The sequence below is a fragment of the Mustela lutreola genome, chromosome 9 (genome assembly GCF_030435805.1).
Source record: "Mustela lutreola isolate mMusLut2 chromosome 9, mMusLut2.pri, whole genome shotgun sequence".
Taxonomy (NCBI): Eukaryota; Metazoa; Chordata; class Mammalia; order Carnivora; family Mustelidae; genus Mustela; species Mustela lutreola.
In genome coordinates this window covers 42,427,756-42,442,493 of record NC_081298.1, presented here as the reverse complement: position 1 = coordinate 42,442,493, position 14,738 = coordinate 42,427,756, and the positions used below count along the sequence as shown (strand labels likewise).

General features: G+C 57.2%; 1 protein-coding gene across 7 annotated transcripts in view; it reads left to right on the top strand.

Moving 5' to 3' along the window:
* RRBP1 (ribosome binding protein 1) overlaps positions 1-14,738 on the top strand; it is a 63,127-nt gene that overhangs the window by 33,053 nt on the left and 15,336 nt on the right. For all 7 annotated transcript variants that reach the window (XM_059134102.1, XM_059134105.1, XM_059134101.1 and 4 more), the window contains exons 3-7: positions 4,965-5,113; positions 6,363-6,485; positions 9,762-9,914; positions 10,751-10,869; positions 13,212-13,365. In XM_059134102.1, coding sequence (XP_058990085.1) covers positions 4,965-5,113; positions 6,363-6,485; positions 9,762-9,914; positions 10,751-10,869; positions 13,212-13,365 — 698 coding nt within the window. The remainder of the gene's footprint in view (positions 1-4,964; positions 5,114-6,362; positions 6,486-9,761; positions 9,915-10,750; positions 10,870-13,211; positions 13,366-14,738) is intronic.

Sequence of the window (14,738 nt, the reverse complement as noted above, 5' to 3'; positions counted from 1 at the left end):
TCTCTTAAGTCAGATGGTTGCTTGTGCAGTGGTGGGCTTCAAGGAGGCACAGGGGAGCCCTTCCTGGGGCCTTCAATCCGAGTTTGGTTCAGGATTGGGGATGTCAGGGCCTGGAGGTCCTGAGGTTGGGGTCTGGCTTCCTGCAGTAGAGCCATGCGGGGCCACTGGCCTACACTGTTGGGGTGGCCCTTGTGCAACATCTGGACGCAGCAGCCATTTGGCCTGCATCTGTGTGTCTGAGATAGGACAGGCCTGCAGAACTGGCCTGGATGTTCCCTGAGCAAACGAGTGTTTCTGCTACTGGAGTTCTCTCTCAGCCCCCCACACCTCACCCCCGGGGCAGGTTCCACTGGCAGAGTCCCTAGATTGACACCTGGGCCTCTGTCCCCCTAGCTCAGCTTCTTCAGTGCCCTTGAGCCACCGCCCCCCCCGCCCCGGGATTTTCCCTCCTCTGCCCCTGCCTCCCGCCTTGTCCCCGCCATGTGTACAGGCACAGACCTTTCTCCCTACTGGCCGTGCTCCTTGTCTATGAGATAGAATCCAGATCCTTGGGATCTAGGAAGACATAGACCTACTCTAGTCTCCCTTCCCTCTGCTCTGAAGAGCAAGGCCCTTCCAAGCCTCGTTGCTTGTCCTTGCTGCCCCCACCTTGAGCCAGCCCTCGCCTTCTTGGCTGAAGCATCTCCTGCTTTGAAATCTCTCCTGGCACCACGACTGCAGTTGCTTCCTTGGCAGCACGCCCTCCCCACGTTCCTCTTATGTGGATTGGCTTCGTGGTGCCCACGCGTCCCATGTCTCCTCTGCCTCTTAGCTGGTGCTTCCACCTCCAACTTACCCTCCAGGCCCAGCAGTTTGCTGGCTGTCAGGTATACCACGTGAGCATACTGTGGATGGTGACCGCTGGGACCGGCCCACCCTGGGCAGCCTGCACCCACCGCTGACATTGAGCTGTTGCATGGCCTGGGCCTTCATTCCCTCACTGATGAGCAGCTGTTGGCACCGCCCTGCTGGTGGAATTAGCTAGATGTGCACTGGGCAGGAGCTGGAACGTTTCAGTAACTGGACACCAAGAGGGGCTGCTGCCGACGCGGTGCTGGGCCGTGGAGCCCTGTAGGGTCCTGAGCACTGACACTGGCTGCTGGGGATCCCAGTAGTTACACGAAGAGAAAACTGTCCACAGAGGATCCCGTAGTTGACAGCACAAAGACACTCCTAAGAGGCTGTTTGCAAGACCAGTTTAATTTTTGGTGACTAAAGCTCCCAACAGGGCCACAGAAGGGCACCTTATTTTGGAATTGGAGGTGTTAACGCACATTATCTAGTGGCTCGTGCTCCTTGGCTGGGGGCCTGGCGGGGGCAGAGGGCTCCTTGCTTTAATAAACATGAGAGGGTGCGAATGGAGCCGTGCCCCCCATGCTCCCTGCCCACACAAGGCGGGAGCCACAGGGTCTTTGGGCTGTGCCGCTCTGTCTGCGGGCCTGGCTCCTGGGCACCACCTTTGCGTGACCTCTCTATTCCTTTGGTGGGAGTCAGAGGAAGGGTTGAGTCCCTTTAGCCCCCCTGAGCCCCTCCCTTTGTGCATTGCCTCTTTTGGGGACCGGGTGTGGTGGGGCCTGGGACCCTTCTGTGACTAGGGCTTGAAGGTGGCCCCGCTGGTTGATTCTGTGGTGCTTTTTATGCTGGGTGTTGTTCCAAATGTGTTGGGATTTAATCTTTGCAATGAGGCTGTGAGAAAGGAAAGATTATTACCCCATTTTGAAGATGAGGGAACTGAGGCCATGGGAGGTGAAGCAACTTGCCCAAGGACGCACAGGCAGGCAGGAGCTGAGCTGAAATTTGAGCCCAGGTCACCTGGCTCAGGGCCCTTTTTCTGACCATGCTGTCCTATAGCCTGAGGGCAGAGGTGACTTGCAGGCTAGACCTGGCCCACAGATGTGTTCAACGCCACAGTGGTTTGATTAATTTCTTTTTCATTGAGGTAGCTGTCAGCAGTAAAGGTCTGGAGGTGACCCATAAGAAGATCTCGTTTCTGGCTTTCCCTGGCAAGTCCACATCTCTGAGAGAACTGCATGGGAGCCATCCCCCAGAGGACAAGGAACGCATCTGTGGTCACCTCGCTCAGGAGGTTACTACCCCCACCCCACCCCAAGTCAGACCGGTGCCATTCTTGCAGGGCCTGGCCCCTGGGGCTGTTCACTGGGTCTCCTGCTGGATGGGTCTGGATTACTCCAGAGCCACCGATGAGATACTGATCCTGTCTCCCCACTCCTTGCTTTCCTGCCGCGTCCCTCCTCAAGGCCGCCCTGGCATTTCAGACTCACAGAGGTGGGCAAAGCACAGGACCATGAAGGAACAGGCCCTCGAGAAGCTGACCCCACTAGGATTCACTGTCTCATGGTCTTTAGCAAGTCGGCTACCTAATGGACGAGACGTTGGTCTTCGACAAGTTTATTTTAGTGCCTTAAGATCTCATGGTCCTGAGGATTGTTTCTAGTCTTCACATAATTGCTGGAGATGCACAGCACACGGGCGTGGGTTAGCTTGTTAGCACCTTTTTTGTTGCAGGGAGTCCGCTTGCCCATTTCCCAGACACGGGCATCAAAATGAGCTTAGTGCCACTGGTTTGGTGAGAGGATCTTGAAATGCAGAAGTGAATGCAACTCACATGGGGTCCCCACGTTCTGGTTTCTACTTCCAAGTGCTTTTTTCTTTCATTTTTACTTCCCCAGCTCTGGGGAGAGTAAAGACGGCACCATTCTTACCTAAAAAACTGAATGGAAAATTGTAAAGTTGTGGCTCCCTAAATATTTAAAGGGGGCATCCATATGAACACAGGGACTACTATGGAAGTTTCTGTGGGGAGATTGGGCAAGGGGCAGGGGAGAGTTCAGTGTTGCTGTACGTAGCTTCGGATTGTTCAGTTGTTCAAGTGAACCAATGGCTTGGTTCCCTGATAAATCTAATAAAATTTAGTAGAATCGGATTAGGAAGTTTGCATAAAGGTGAATGGCGCTTACAGAACACCCTTGGGAACATTCTGGGGTCCGTCTCCCTGGCCCTCCAGGAGTGTGCGCAGTCTGTCGAGACTGCCGAGTCTGTGAGGAAGCAGATCCATGGCAAAAATTAATCTATTAAAAATCTATTAGATTTTATTGAACCCAGTTTGCCCCAAGTAGTATCATTTCAACATGCAGTCGATACGGAAAATCATTACAGATGTTTTACATTCTTTTTTTCCCCCTATACCAAGTCTTCAAAACCTGGGGTGCACTTGTACCTTGTAGCACACCTGGGTTCATGACAGCCGCATTTCAAGGGCCCAGGGGCCCTGCCTGGCTGGTGGCTGGTGGCTGGTAGCTGGCATGGTGGGACAGTGCAGGAAGGGGGTCACTGTGCAGGGCTTGGCCTCAGAGGGGCTGTCCTGCCCTGTCTGACCCCAGCTGTGTCTTTGAAGAGTGGATGTCCCTCTTCTGGAAAACCTTAGCAGTAAGCATCTTTCTACAGGCTGAGGGGGAAATGCGGGGTGGAGGCGGGGGGCTGTAAACCAAAATGCTAACGGTGGGGTTTTCTTCTAGTAGCAAACTCTAGAGGGGGGCTTTGCTTCTATTTTGGCTCTGCTGTAGTCAGAATGCTTTTTCTCGTGTGTATAAGTTTACCACTGAGATTATCTCATACACATATCTCAGTGAAAAGAAGAAAGGCTGAAGGGAGCGCGCACCCCACCCCCGCTTCATTTTTGTGACACCCTCGAGCTCTTACGTCTTTCAGCGTGGTTATTTTTACTCTCTCCAGCTTCACGGGGGTAAGAAATGCTACAACGAAGGTGCTCATAGCAACCAGCTCGCCCACACCCCACATTCCCCCCATTAAGGTATCATGCTAATTGCTTTGACTTGCGATGAAAATATTATGACTAGTCAGTGAAAATATTGTGACAGGCTAGAGAACTTAGGGTTGCCATGGAAACCTTCCCCATTCTTTGTCCTCAGTGAGGTGGGCTTAGGCGAAGGTGCCTCGGCAGGCCAGCCTCTCTCTCTTATGTCACTCTTCTGCGACACCCCAGTCAGTGGGCTGTGGGGCAGATCCGGGCATTTCGGAGCAGGGGTGCTGCCAGGTGGGGCACCTCGGGTTTCCCTATCCTGTCTTCAAGGCTGCATGAGAGCCTGCAGAGTGTGTGTGTGTGTGTGTGTGTGTGTGTGTGTGTGTGTGTGTGAGGGGACATCAGGAGCACTGCAGAAGTGACAGGTGGCTGTTGGCCCCTGACTCTGCCCTGCTGGAGCTCACTTACAGCCTGACAATTGGGCAGGTCCATTGTGAAAAGAACCAACCTCCCCTCTCCTAAAACCGGTCTTGGACTTCATGAAGCCGGAAATAGTGTTTGAACCCGGATGTGTGCGAAGAGCTTCCTTTTCCCCTGGACCACAGAGATGCAACCTGAGAGGCAGGAACCTTTGCTTTCCATCCTCCTCTCCTGACCACTGGGTTGTGGCTGTGAGGTCTTTGTGTATGAGGGGTCGTGGGGCCATAGGACTCAGTCATGGCTAAGGGCTAAACCTTGCTGGGCTGTGCAGGGCAAGAACTGGACCAAGCAGTTGGCTGGAAAAAGAAGGAAGGAAAAAAGCACCTTTGGGGAAAGTATGCCTTGCTTAATTCTGCTCAGTTTGATAATAAAATGTGGGGTGGCATCTTCCCTAGTCCAGGATAACATCCTTTCTTTCCTCAAGGACCTCTCCCCCTCTGCTCTCTTTGGGCACTTGGGAGGATGGTGGAGGACCTGTAGTGTGGTCTGCTTCTCAGTTCTCCGAAAAAGCGTGGGGTACCCATGGAGGCTCTGCCCTTAACCTGCACAGCCCCAGCAGCTGGGAGGCCTTGGCTCAGCCTGGCTCCCTGCTGCTCTGAGGCAGAACCAGCTTGGTTGCTGGGGTCTGAGGGTAAGTCCCTGCTCCTTCTCTCTCACTGCACAGGGCCCCCGGATTCCGACAGCCCTCTCTACCTCCCCTACAAGACACTGGTGTCCACGGTTGGAAGCATGGTGTTCAACGAGGGGGAGGCCCAGCGGCTCATTGAGATCCTGTCCGAGAAGGCTGGCGTCATTCAGGACACCTGGCATAAGGTGGACCTACCCTCCTACTCTTCCCTTAGGGGCCGGCAAGTTGCAGTTCTCACCTGGGACCCCAGCCTCGCCTGAATGGTCCCGGGTGGGCTGGCCACGAGCAGCTTGCTTAGCTGCACAGAGGTCCTGAAACAGCCTCCGCTTGCCTATCTCGGCAGAAGCCTGCCACCCCTTCACAGGCTGCATGAATCACCCCATTACGCTTCGGCTTCTGCCTCAGCCCGGCCACCAGCCTAGCCACAGAAATAAGAAGGCCATTTCAGGCCAGGGACCGGGTCTGGTTCCAGATGCCTGAGGGTGAACAAGGCAGCGGGGGCCTAGTTGGTTTGTGGCCAGGGCTCTGGGGCAATAAAGATGGTGTAGGGACCAACTGCATGGTGGGGGGCCCTGAAGACTATCTCAGAAACCCCTTTCTCTGCTGCCCCTCCTGCCACTGGGGGCCTTCTCAGAGGCCAGCACCTGCCCGGTGGTGTTGGTGGTGAGTGAGCTGCCCCCAGGAGATGCTGTGTGGCGCGCATTTGTTCCTTACCCAAAGTCGGAATTGTAGGTAATTTTGCTAGAGAATTTGTGGCACCTTTGTGGTTAATGAGGTCGGAGTTGATGTATCCTGAGAGCCAGACATGTGAACCCCTGCCCTGAGACCAGCGGGGCTTACTTCCTTCCTGGCCCTCGCCGAGGTGGGCACGTTGTATGTCACAGGGGAGCTCCTCGCTCAGTGAGCTTGGGGAGGGAAGGGTGTCTCCTGGCATGTGAGCCACTGGATGAGATCAGGAGGACCACTCCTCTAAGAGAACAGGCCCGGACCCACCTCAGGCCACTATCCCCATAGTAGGAGACCTCCCATCCCAAGGTCCCCAGGCTTCAGCTAGCAGCCTGAGGCTTCACACAGCAGCTACAGGTTGGGCACCAAGCTGGGAACGATGGCTCATTGCGCCTCCATGGGGTAGGAAGAGGCCCTGGCCACCATTGGTCTGAGTTTGTGGGAAACTCCATGCTCCTAAAAGCTAGCCCTGAGAACCGAAGCTTTGGTCTAAACAGCTCTTCTGTACAGTGGGCCTAGAGGCCTGGCACCCTGGGTAAGTCGAGGCCGGGGAGCTGTTCCCAGAAACGTGTGCAGTCAGGTTAGAACCAGCTCATATAGAAGCCCCATCCCACTTGATCAGGCCCCTGCTATCTCGTCGTGGGTCCCAGTCTGACTGCTGGGGTGGGGGGACGTGGCCCCTTGGTTAATGCCCCTTGGTACTTCTAGGCCACTCAGAAGGGCGATCCCGTGGCGATTCTGAAGCGCCAGCTGGAGGAGAAGGAGAAGCTGCTGGCTGCAGAGCATGAAGACGCGGCTGTCGCCAAGAGCAAGCTGAGGGAGCTCAACAAGGTACTGCTGCTTGCATGCCTGTCCTGAGTACCCCCAGGCCCCGGGCCGTGGGAGCATGGGGCGGCATTTCCACCTTGGCTCCCTGCTTGGGCCTGCCGGCTCACCACTGCCTCCTGCAGTGGTGCATCTGGGAGCCTGATGCCCTGGAGCAGGTTCCACGGTGGTGGCCCCCCTCCCGTAACCATGGGACTAAACACAGGTGGACCTGAAGACGGGGGTTAGGGCCCTCAGGTCGTGATGGGCCATCTTTTTAGGGTATGCACCCTGAAAGGAGGTTGGGCCCAGCGGACACAGTGGTTTTGTTGAGAATGGGAACAAAATCTCGGGAGGGGAGTAAAGGAGCTGCTTTTCTCCCTTCTCTGCTTTCTGTGGAGCAGACCTGCAGGGAAACGGCCAACTCCTTAGTGGCAGCTGACGGCTTGCCCAGGTACCACTTGTACTTCCGGAATGATTGTCACGGGTCCGTGCCGCCCCTGAGGGCTGGGGGCATCATTCACGATGTGTCGGGACACAGGGCATAAGGGGCCACCCCCCCACCCCATGGCTGTCAGAACTCACTGGGCTTCTTCCCTTGCCTTTCTCCTGAAGAGAGCACTACACACAGTTCAAAGCTGTCTTTTTCAGTAAAATTCTGTGGCTTGCTCTCATCCTCTCACTGCTCACCTGCTTCTCCTGTCCAGGCAGCAGGCCCAGGCACATGGCCCAGGACTGGTGATGTCCCATGCAATCTGGCCTGTGGCCCTTCCTCAGAGCCCCTCCATCTGCTCGTTCAAGACTAGTTGGAAACAAGGCAGCCTGAGTTTCTGACCCCAGTTGGAGAGATGTAGCCCTGAGCCAGACAGTGAAGTTTGTGTGGTGGGGAAGGCAAGAGCAAAAGATGAGCCTTCTGGATGGTTCGTCTTGGGTCATGCTCTGCCAGCTGGACAGCACACCACTGGTTAAGTCTGTGGTTTCGGGGAGCCTTCCTTCTGTGTCCTGTTTCCGGACACAGCCATCCCTGTGAAATCTGTTGACACCTCCCCCCTCCCCCAGCCAAATAAAGTTCAAGTGAGAGGAAGTGGGAGCAAGTGTTCCCACAGCTGCTCGGCTGTGCCGGTGTCTGGCCAGCTCTTGTGTCTGCCCCCTTGAATTTAGGGTCAGCTGGAGGTGCGGTGAGTGAATGGGTGCAGCCTCAGACGGTCACAGTGCCCTGTCTCTTCTCCATTCCTGGGGTCTCTAGCCACTGTGGGCCGCAGACGCAAGGGGGGAATGTACCCCACAGGAGCCCCTTAGGTGCTTCCTTCATGCTGGACACTTACTACTCTCTCTCAGTGGTAGCCACTTGGCAAGAATTCCACACCCACAGCGGCAGTCCACCTGTAGACACCCTCCCCACGTCCAGATGCGTTCCAGCTCTCGCCCGATAGAGTAGCTCCCAGTCTACAAGCCACAGGGCTTTGTGAGACACGTGGGGACAGCCGCTGGGTGCTCGTCACCCATCTCGCTCTGAGGCGTCCCTCCAGGCCTGCCTTCCTTTACCATACCCGCCTCCCTGCAGCCCAAGGAGGCCCTCTTGGGCTTCCAAGTGCTAACGTGGTCCTGTGAGGGCCCTCTGCAAGCTCTGCCAGCCGCTCCTCATCCTCACACCGGAGCCTGCACCCCTGAGCTCCCGCTCCATCTGCTCCCCCAACACGTGGCTCTTCGTTGCCGCCCTTGGGCCTCTCCTCTTGCTCCTCTCTTGGCCTCCGAAGCCTTTCACTGCGTGGCTGGCTGGAAATTTCCCTCTTACCCATGAAGATTCCTTTAGCCTCCATCCCTCAAGAAGCCTTCCAGAACCCCATTTTCTTCTCCCAGCGCCACGGAGGCATCACTGCAGTCATGTGTCATTGTATGTCCCCTGTGATCCTAGCCACCTCGCTTGGCTCAGCCTAACAGGCTGCTTGTTAGTGAGTGGCCACTGAGGCCCCAGGTGAGCACATGGCTAGAGGAAGCCTTCCCAGCCCTGGGTGACATATCTCCCCCAGGGCTCTGTGAGATCAGCTGTAAAATGGGGATCGTGACCCCCATCTTACCGAGAGAATGGAGTGAGACACTTGTGTCTGTCAGGGAGGATGCACAGTGGTCTCCCGTTCCTGTAGTAGTCAGTGACGTGTCCCTTGGCGTGGACCTCACACTCCTGTGGGCGCTCTCCCTGGGCAGGGCCAGGAAGATGACTGAATGGTGAGGCCATGGGGTCCAAGATGGCCTCAGGGAAGGCTGGGCAACACACGCAGCTCTGAGCCCAGCAGCCACCCCATCAGCCTAGCTCCTCCCCCAGCCTCTGATTTGCTCCCATCCCAGCCCCGGGAGGGACACTCTGGCGCTTAGGGATAGGTCTCCCTGGCAGCCGTGGCCTGGAAAATGAGAGGATTTCCCACTTCTCTGGTCTCCTGCCCAGGAGAGGGATGGGACAGGGGCTGGAACTTGTGAGATGCTTGGTCACCTTGTCACCCAGGCTAGTTGGGCCCATACTGGGTAGTTGTCAGCCTGGGTGGAGGCCCGCCAGTCAGAGAGCACCTGGAGCCCCAGTGGCCTCTTTGCATCAGCCTCCCCACAATTGACACTTCCCATGGCTTCTGGCCATGGCCATTCTTTCAGGAATGACATAGACTCCAGCCAGCCCCTCTCCTACCCTGTGCTCTGCCTCCTCCTGAGGCTTCAGGTCCCTGACCCAGCATCCTGTGCTCATTATGGGCCTCTGATGCTGAGCAGAGCAGATGCTCCCTAGGCTAGGGGGAGGACAGAGCAGCTGAGCCAGAGACCCAGGCTCCTGCAGGAGCGGGCTGACCCCCTAGTCATGGTGGGATGGGCATTGTCCCTTTCCCCACCCCAGCCATCAAGGCCCACTGCCTCTTCGGTCCTGATACAAGCACTCGAGTAGGGCATTCCAGGGCCCAGATGTCCAGGACCCAGCCTAGCCAGCATGCCATCCCCTCAGCAGGGCCTAGCCAGTAGTCCAGGAGACCCCAAGACCATGTGGCATGTTTACACAGCTTCCAGCATCCCCTGCTTTTCACGTGGCCAAGGCCTGACATCAAGACCCCTACTGGTCAGGCCAGTAGGATTTTCCGCAGACCTCTCGTTGTCTCCTGCTGGCTCTCTGCAGTGGCTGACTTAGTGTGTCTGGGAACTCAGGGAGCAATTAGGTGATGAGGTGATATCTGGGCTGTGAGGACATTGCCCCCCCGCCCCGCAACAAGCTCCCGAGTTCCCGCCCTCACTTAACTAACCGCCTCTCTGCCCTCTACGCTCTCCTAGGAGCTGGCCGCAGAGAAGGCTAAGGCCGCAGCTGGGGAGGCCAAGGTGAAGAAGCAGCTCGTGGCCCGGGAACAGGAGATCACGGCTGTGCAGGCGCGCATGCAGGCCAGCTACCGCGAGCACGTGAAGGAAGTGCAGCAGCTGCAGGGCAAGGTGGGCGGGGCTGCGGGACCTGGGCTGTGGGCTGGGGTGGGCAGACCCCGGTAGGCGCTGGAGGACACCTGGTCTTCAGCCTCTGGTCTGGTTTTGGAGGGAGGGGCCATTTCATCTGGCCAGCTCTGGTCTGCCCGCTGTGCGTGTGTTTCATGTCAACAGTCAGGAAGATAGAAAACAGACTGGAAAGAGCACTGTTTTTTAAAACTGCCTGGTCCTAAGTGGCCCACGCCACGTCTCATCTCCCGGGTGCTGGTTGGTCAAGCTTTTGGCCTTCATGGGGCTCCACAGTCGTGCTGGCTCTGCTTTCTTCACTCAAGGTTGGGAGGACCCCTTGAGGCAAGAGGCATGAGCTGCCTGAGGCCAGCGGGGGCCACTTGCCCAGCCCTGCCTGTGGAGCCCCAGCCCAGAGCCTCGCGCCGCGACCGGCGCTCCATTTGCGGTGGGCTACTGCGTGGCTCGGGCTGCACCCCAGGAAGTCAATGGGCAGGAAACGAGACTCCCTCAGGGCCACTGTCAGCTGTGGCTTGTGGCTCTGTGCTTGGAGTCAGGGCACTTCACCTGGCTTTGTCAGAGGTGGTGTGCTCAGGGCAGGCCTGCGGCCCAGGCCGAGTGCTCGCTGCCTGGAGGCTGTGAACGGGGAGGAGGAGAGGAGAGCGGGGGTGCTTGCGGGGGGTCCCCCTGCCTCTGACGCTGGAACTGTGCAGTTTGGAGGGCTTCTCCTCCCCTCATGTGGAGAAGGTGATACCCTCATTGCCTTTGTGGGCTGGGTTGGGTCCTCACCGGCCGGGCTTCAGAAGCCAGCTCTCTCCGACGCCTCTTCATTGGCTTTTCAGATCCGGACTCTGCAGGAGCAGCTGGAGAACGGCCCCAACACACAGCTGGCTCGTCTGCAGCAGGAGAACTCCATCCTGAGGGATGCCTTGAACCAGGCCACAAGCCAGGTGGAGAGCAAGTAAGCCAAGCACCCGCTTCAGACAGCACGAGGACCCGTTTCTGGGGCTCCGGAGCTGGGGAGGGTCCTTCACACCTCCTTTGGGGCTGTTTGGGTGCGCTCCAGCTTCTTACTGGCTGTGGGGCTGGCATGGTGGCCTGCGTAGGTCCCCCACATGAGCAAAGGGGCTTGTGGTGCACTTGCACAGCCACCTTGGTGAGGGCTCCGGCCTGACTCTCCCTCCCTGTCTGGTTCTGAGCAACCAAGCCTTCCTGTGCATGGCTGGCATCCTCATATGTAGTCAAGGCCCCAGGAGAGCTGGCGAGCCCCAGCCTGCCTGTGCCGGGCGTCCACACAATCAGGGGCCTCTCAGGTCCTGGCTGGTGCTGGCCTCTAACCTTTCTGGGAAGCAGATCCTCTTCCAGGTCCTTCTTCACAACATCCTGTTAGGAGGCTTTTGAAAATGTCTGATGTTGGTCCAGAATATCAGGGGCTTGCAGATTGTCCAGGATCAGAGTCTGATGGTGATGTGGGCCTGAGCCCCTGGATTCTCCACCAGGGAGGGGGTCTCCTGAGCTGGAAGGGACATTTGCCTCAGGTGCACGGGTAGTAAGGAGTAAATACCCCTCACAGCACATGGCCCGACTGGCTTAGCAGGGCTCTTGCTCTCAGTCTCGCCTGTTAGGAGCTCAAGAGCCAGGGCATCCGGTGAGTGGGCCGACCCCAGAGGGCCCCAGTGACCTCACTTGAATGAAGGGCCACGTGGCTTGGACTTGCTGATGGGGGCATTACGGTCTCCACATGCTGGCCCAGGAGAAGCCCCACTGCGTTTTCTTCTGATTCACACTTTTTTGCCTTCTCTTGACCTGAAGTCTCCCAGAGGGACTTTCCAGGGTTCTCTGTTGTCTCTAGAGCATCCCCGTTTGCCAAAAGGAGTACTGACAGAGTGTTCTTTGTCCTTTAGTTGCAAGTCAGGTGGGACACCCGTCGGCCCAGGAGCTGGACCAGGGAGGGGAGTCTGTGTCCATGTGTCTGGTTTTGCCGGGGCAGGGACATTGGTCGGAGTGTGATCTAAAGGCCTCCTTCCCCAGGCTGGTCCCTTCTGTCTGTACATGCCCTCTGGGTGTGCATGTTCACATCTTTGTCTCCAGCCTGACCTCTCAGCAGGCTGGGGGTCGGTGGGGGGCTGTGTGTGGTTTCCTTAGCAGCTACAAACAGAAGGTGAAGTGAACATGGGGAGGAACAGCGCTCCGTGGGAAAGTGAGGAGCCTATAGACCTGTCACCCTGAGGTGGCAGCTAGTGATGCCCTTCATGGAAGCTCTGCCCTGTGTGCGGTCAGTGACCCAGGGCCCTGCCTGGAGCTCCAGAGCAGTCCCAAGGGGCCGCCCGCCGAGCCTCCCACCTCCAGCCCCAGGAGCTGGAGTCCAGCCTTTCCTGCAAGCCCTCCTGTCCAGAATCTTGGCCTTCTAGACCATGAGCCGATGGCCCCGCAGAGGGCTTTGGGACGACCACCCTGGTGCAGGTGGGAAAAGCCAGGTGCACAGAGGTGGGAGCCCCATACCTCTTGACCAGCAGAGCATAGCTGGCCGGGCTTCTTGCCTTCCTCTGGTCTGTTGCCACCTTGCTGGGTGGTGGGCAGTCTTGTCTGTCCCCTTTGTCTGGCCTGGTACTGGCCCTTGGCTGGATAGTCGGCTCTGCCTTGAAGACGTGTCTTGTGTCCTAATGAAGGACACCGACATGCTGATCGCCTCCTCACACTGGGGAAGGTGGGTCTGGAGCTGTCTTTCTTTTCCTTTAAATCAAGTCTCCTTCCTTCGCTTCTGGACTTGTCACCAGTCCTAAGATCCAGCTTTTGCGCTGTGTTACAGGGTCTATTTTGTGAAGTGCCTCAGTGCCCCACTTCTGGTGGCCTCCCGCCTAGCTGTGGTCTAGTTGGCTGGCTGGCTGTTCCCGTCCCTGGCCTACAGGGGTACTGCGACCAGTTGGCTGACATCTGGAGCCTATCTGGTCCTGGGTCAGCAGTGAGGTAGAGGGCATCTTGCCTCTTCTTTCCAAATTTTCCAGCTGTTTCTGGGTAGGGTTCCCATAGGATATTGTAGCACACATTCAGCTCTTTGCTCTGTATGGTCCATATACCATGCTAGTCAGAGGTCTTCACATCAGAGTTCACCACGACTGATGTAGCACAGGAGGCCTTGGTAGTAGCTTCAGGACTTAGGCAGCCACTTGTGAAAGAGAAGGTGCCCGGGAGGGAAGGCTTGCCCACCAGCCCGCCCATCACTCAGGGCCAGCCCTAGGGGCCAGCGAGAGCGGACCCGGGGCTGCTCTGTCCGTCAGCTGGGGTCTGGGGACTGTCTTGCAGGCAGAACGCCGAGCTGGCCAAGCTCCGGCAGGAGCTCAGCAAGGTCAGCAAAGAACTGGTGGAGAAGTCGGAGGCTGCACGGCAGGAGGAGCAGCAGCGGAAGGCTCTGGAGACCAAGACGGCCGCCTTTGAGAAGCAGATCCTACAGCTACAAGTGAGTGTGGGGAGCAGCCTCCTTGGTGCCCTGTACACTCCACTCACCAAACCTCTGGAGAGCGGGGACAGACCCGAGCTCATACAGCCACCTTGGGTCATCTCCTTGGCAGCGAGAATTTTGACAGCTGGTGGCCCAGGCGGGGCTCAGGCTGGAACCCTCAGCCTGGGCCTCATTCATAATAGCGATAGCGAGGTTGCGTAGAATGGGGGCTTGCGGTGTGGTAAGCGTTGTCCTCAGTGCTTTGAAAGCATAACTTGGCGAATTCTCATTCTAATCCCATGAGATATTACCTGTAATGACCTGTAAGGAAATCTGAGACACAGAGGAGTTAAGTAACTGGTCCCGAGTTCATGCAGAGGGGAGATCTGAACCTGTGGGTCCAGCCCCAACGCTCTTGGCTACCACCTGTGGTACTGCAGTCTCTGGCTTTGAGGCTGAGCAGGTGCCCTTCCCTCTCAGCCTCTGGCAGTGGCCTGGAAGCATTTTTCTTCCCAGGAGCCTGTTTTCTCAGAGGGAGGAAGGTTATCTCTGTCCCCAGAGTGCACTGGGCAATACCCGGTGTGGTCTCAGCCCAGGGATTTGGTGCTTGTTGGCCTGATGACTTTTGGATCCCCTAGCTGGCCAGTTTGGGGGCAGGATGCCTGGGTGTGGGGAGCCTTGATGTCACGCCTGCTATGCATTTAACTTTTCGGGATGAGGAGGAAATCCTGGTGGCCCGAAGAACTCTGGGCCCTTCCTCAGCTCAGTCCCCAAAGTTAGGCTACAGTATATGGAGCAGGGAGCTGTCTTGTGGAAGGTGCTGACACCACAGACGTGCAGACTGATGCTGGGGTCGGTACAAGGGCCTGAAAAGGAACACGGTGTGGATGGTTTGGGTGGAATCAAGAGGGATAATTTGCTGTGCACTGATTTTCATGTAAGGGAGGTTGGCCCCTACCAGGGAGATCAGAACCCTCGGGGGTGGACCTGGCCATGATTATGTTTTAAAGGTTTCTGGATGGTTCTGCTTCTGGAGCTGGAACCTCCACTCTGGCCCCCAGCTTGCCACCATTATGTGTGCCATTTCTAAAAGGCCAAGGCCTCAGCCTGGCTCTTCCCAGTAAGCCCCAAACTCTGGGCACCTCCTGTCCTCCCAGGCCTTGGGCTCCCATCCCCAGCCTGGGGTCACAGAGACTCTGTCTCCTCCCTGACACCGGAGATTCGGGGAGCCGACCACCAGTGGTGAGGGAGGGTGGGGGGGTGTGGTGTGGCTGCCTCCTCTGCGTCCTGGGCCTGCTGGGGGTTGGCTGTGCTGATGCACACACAGTGCCTAGAGTAGGGCTTCCCCAGAGAAAGCTTGACAGGGATGAACCTTGGAAGGGCCCACATGG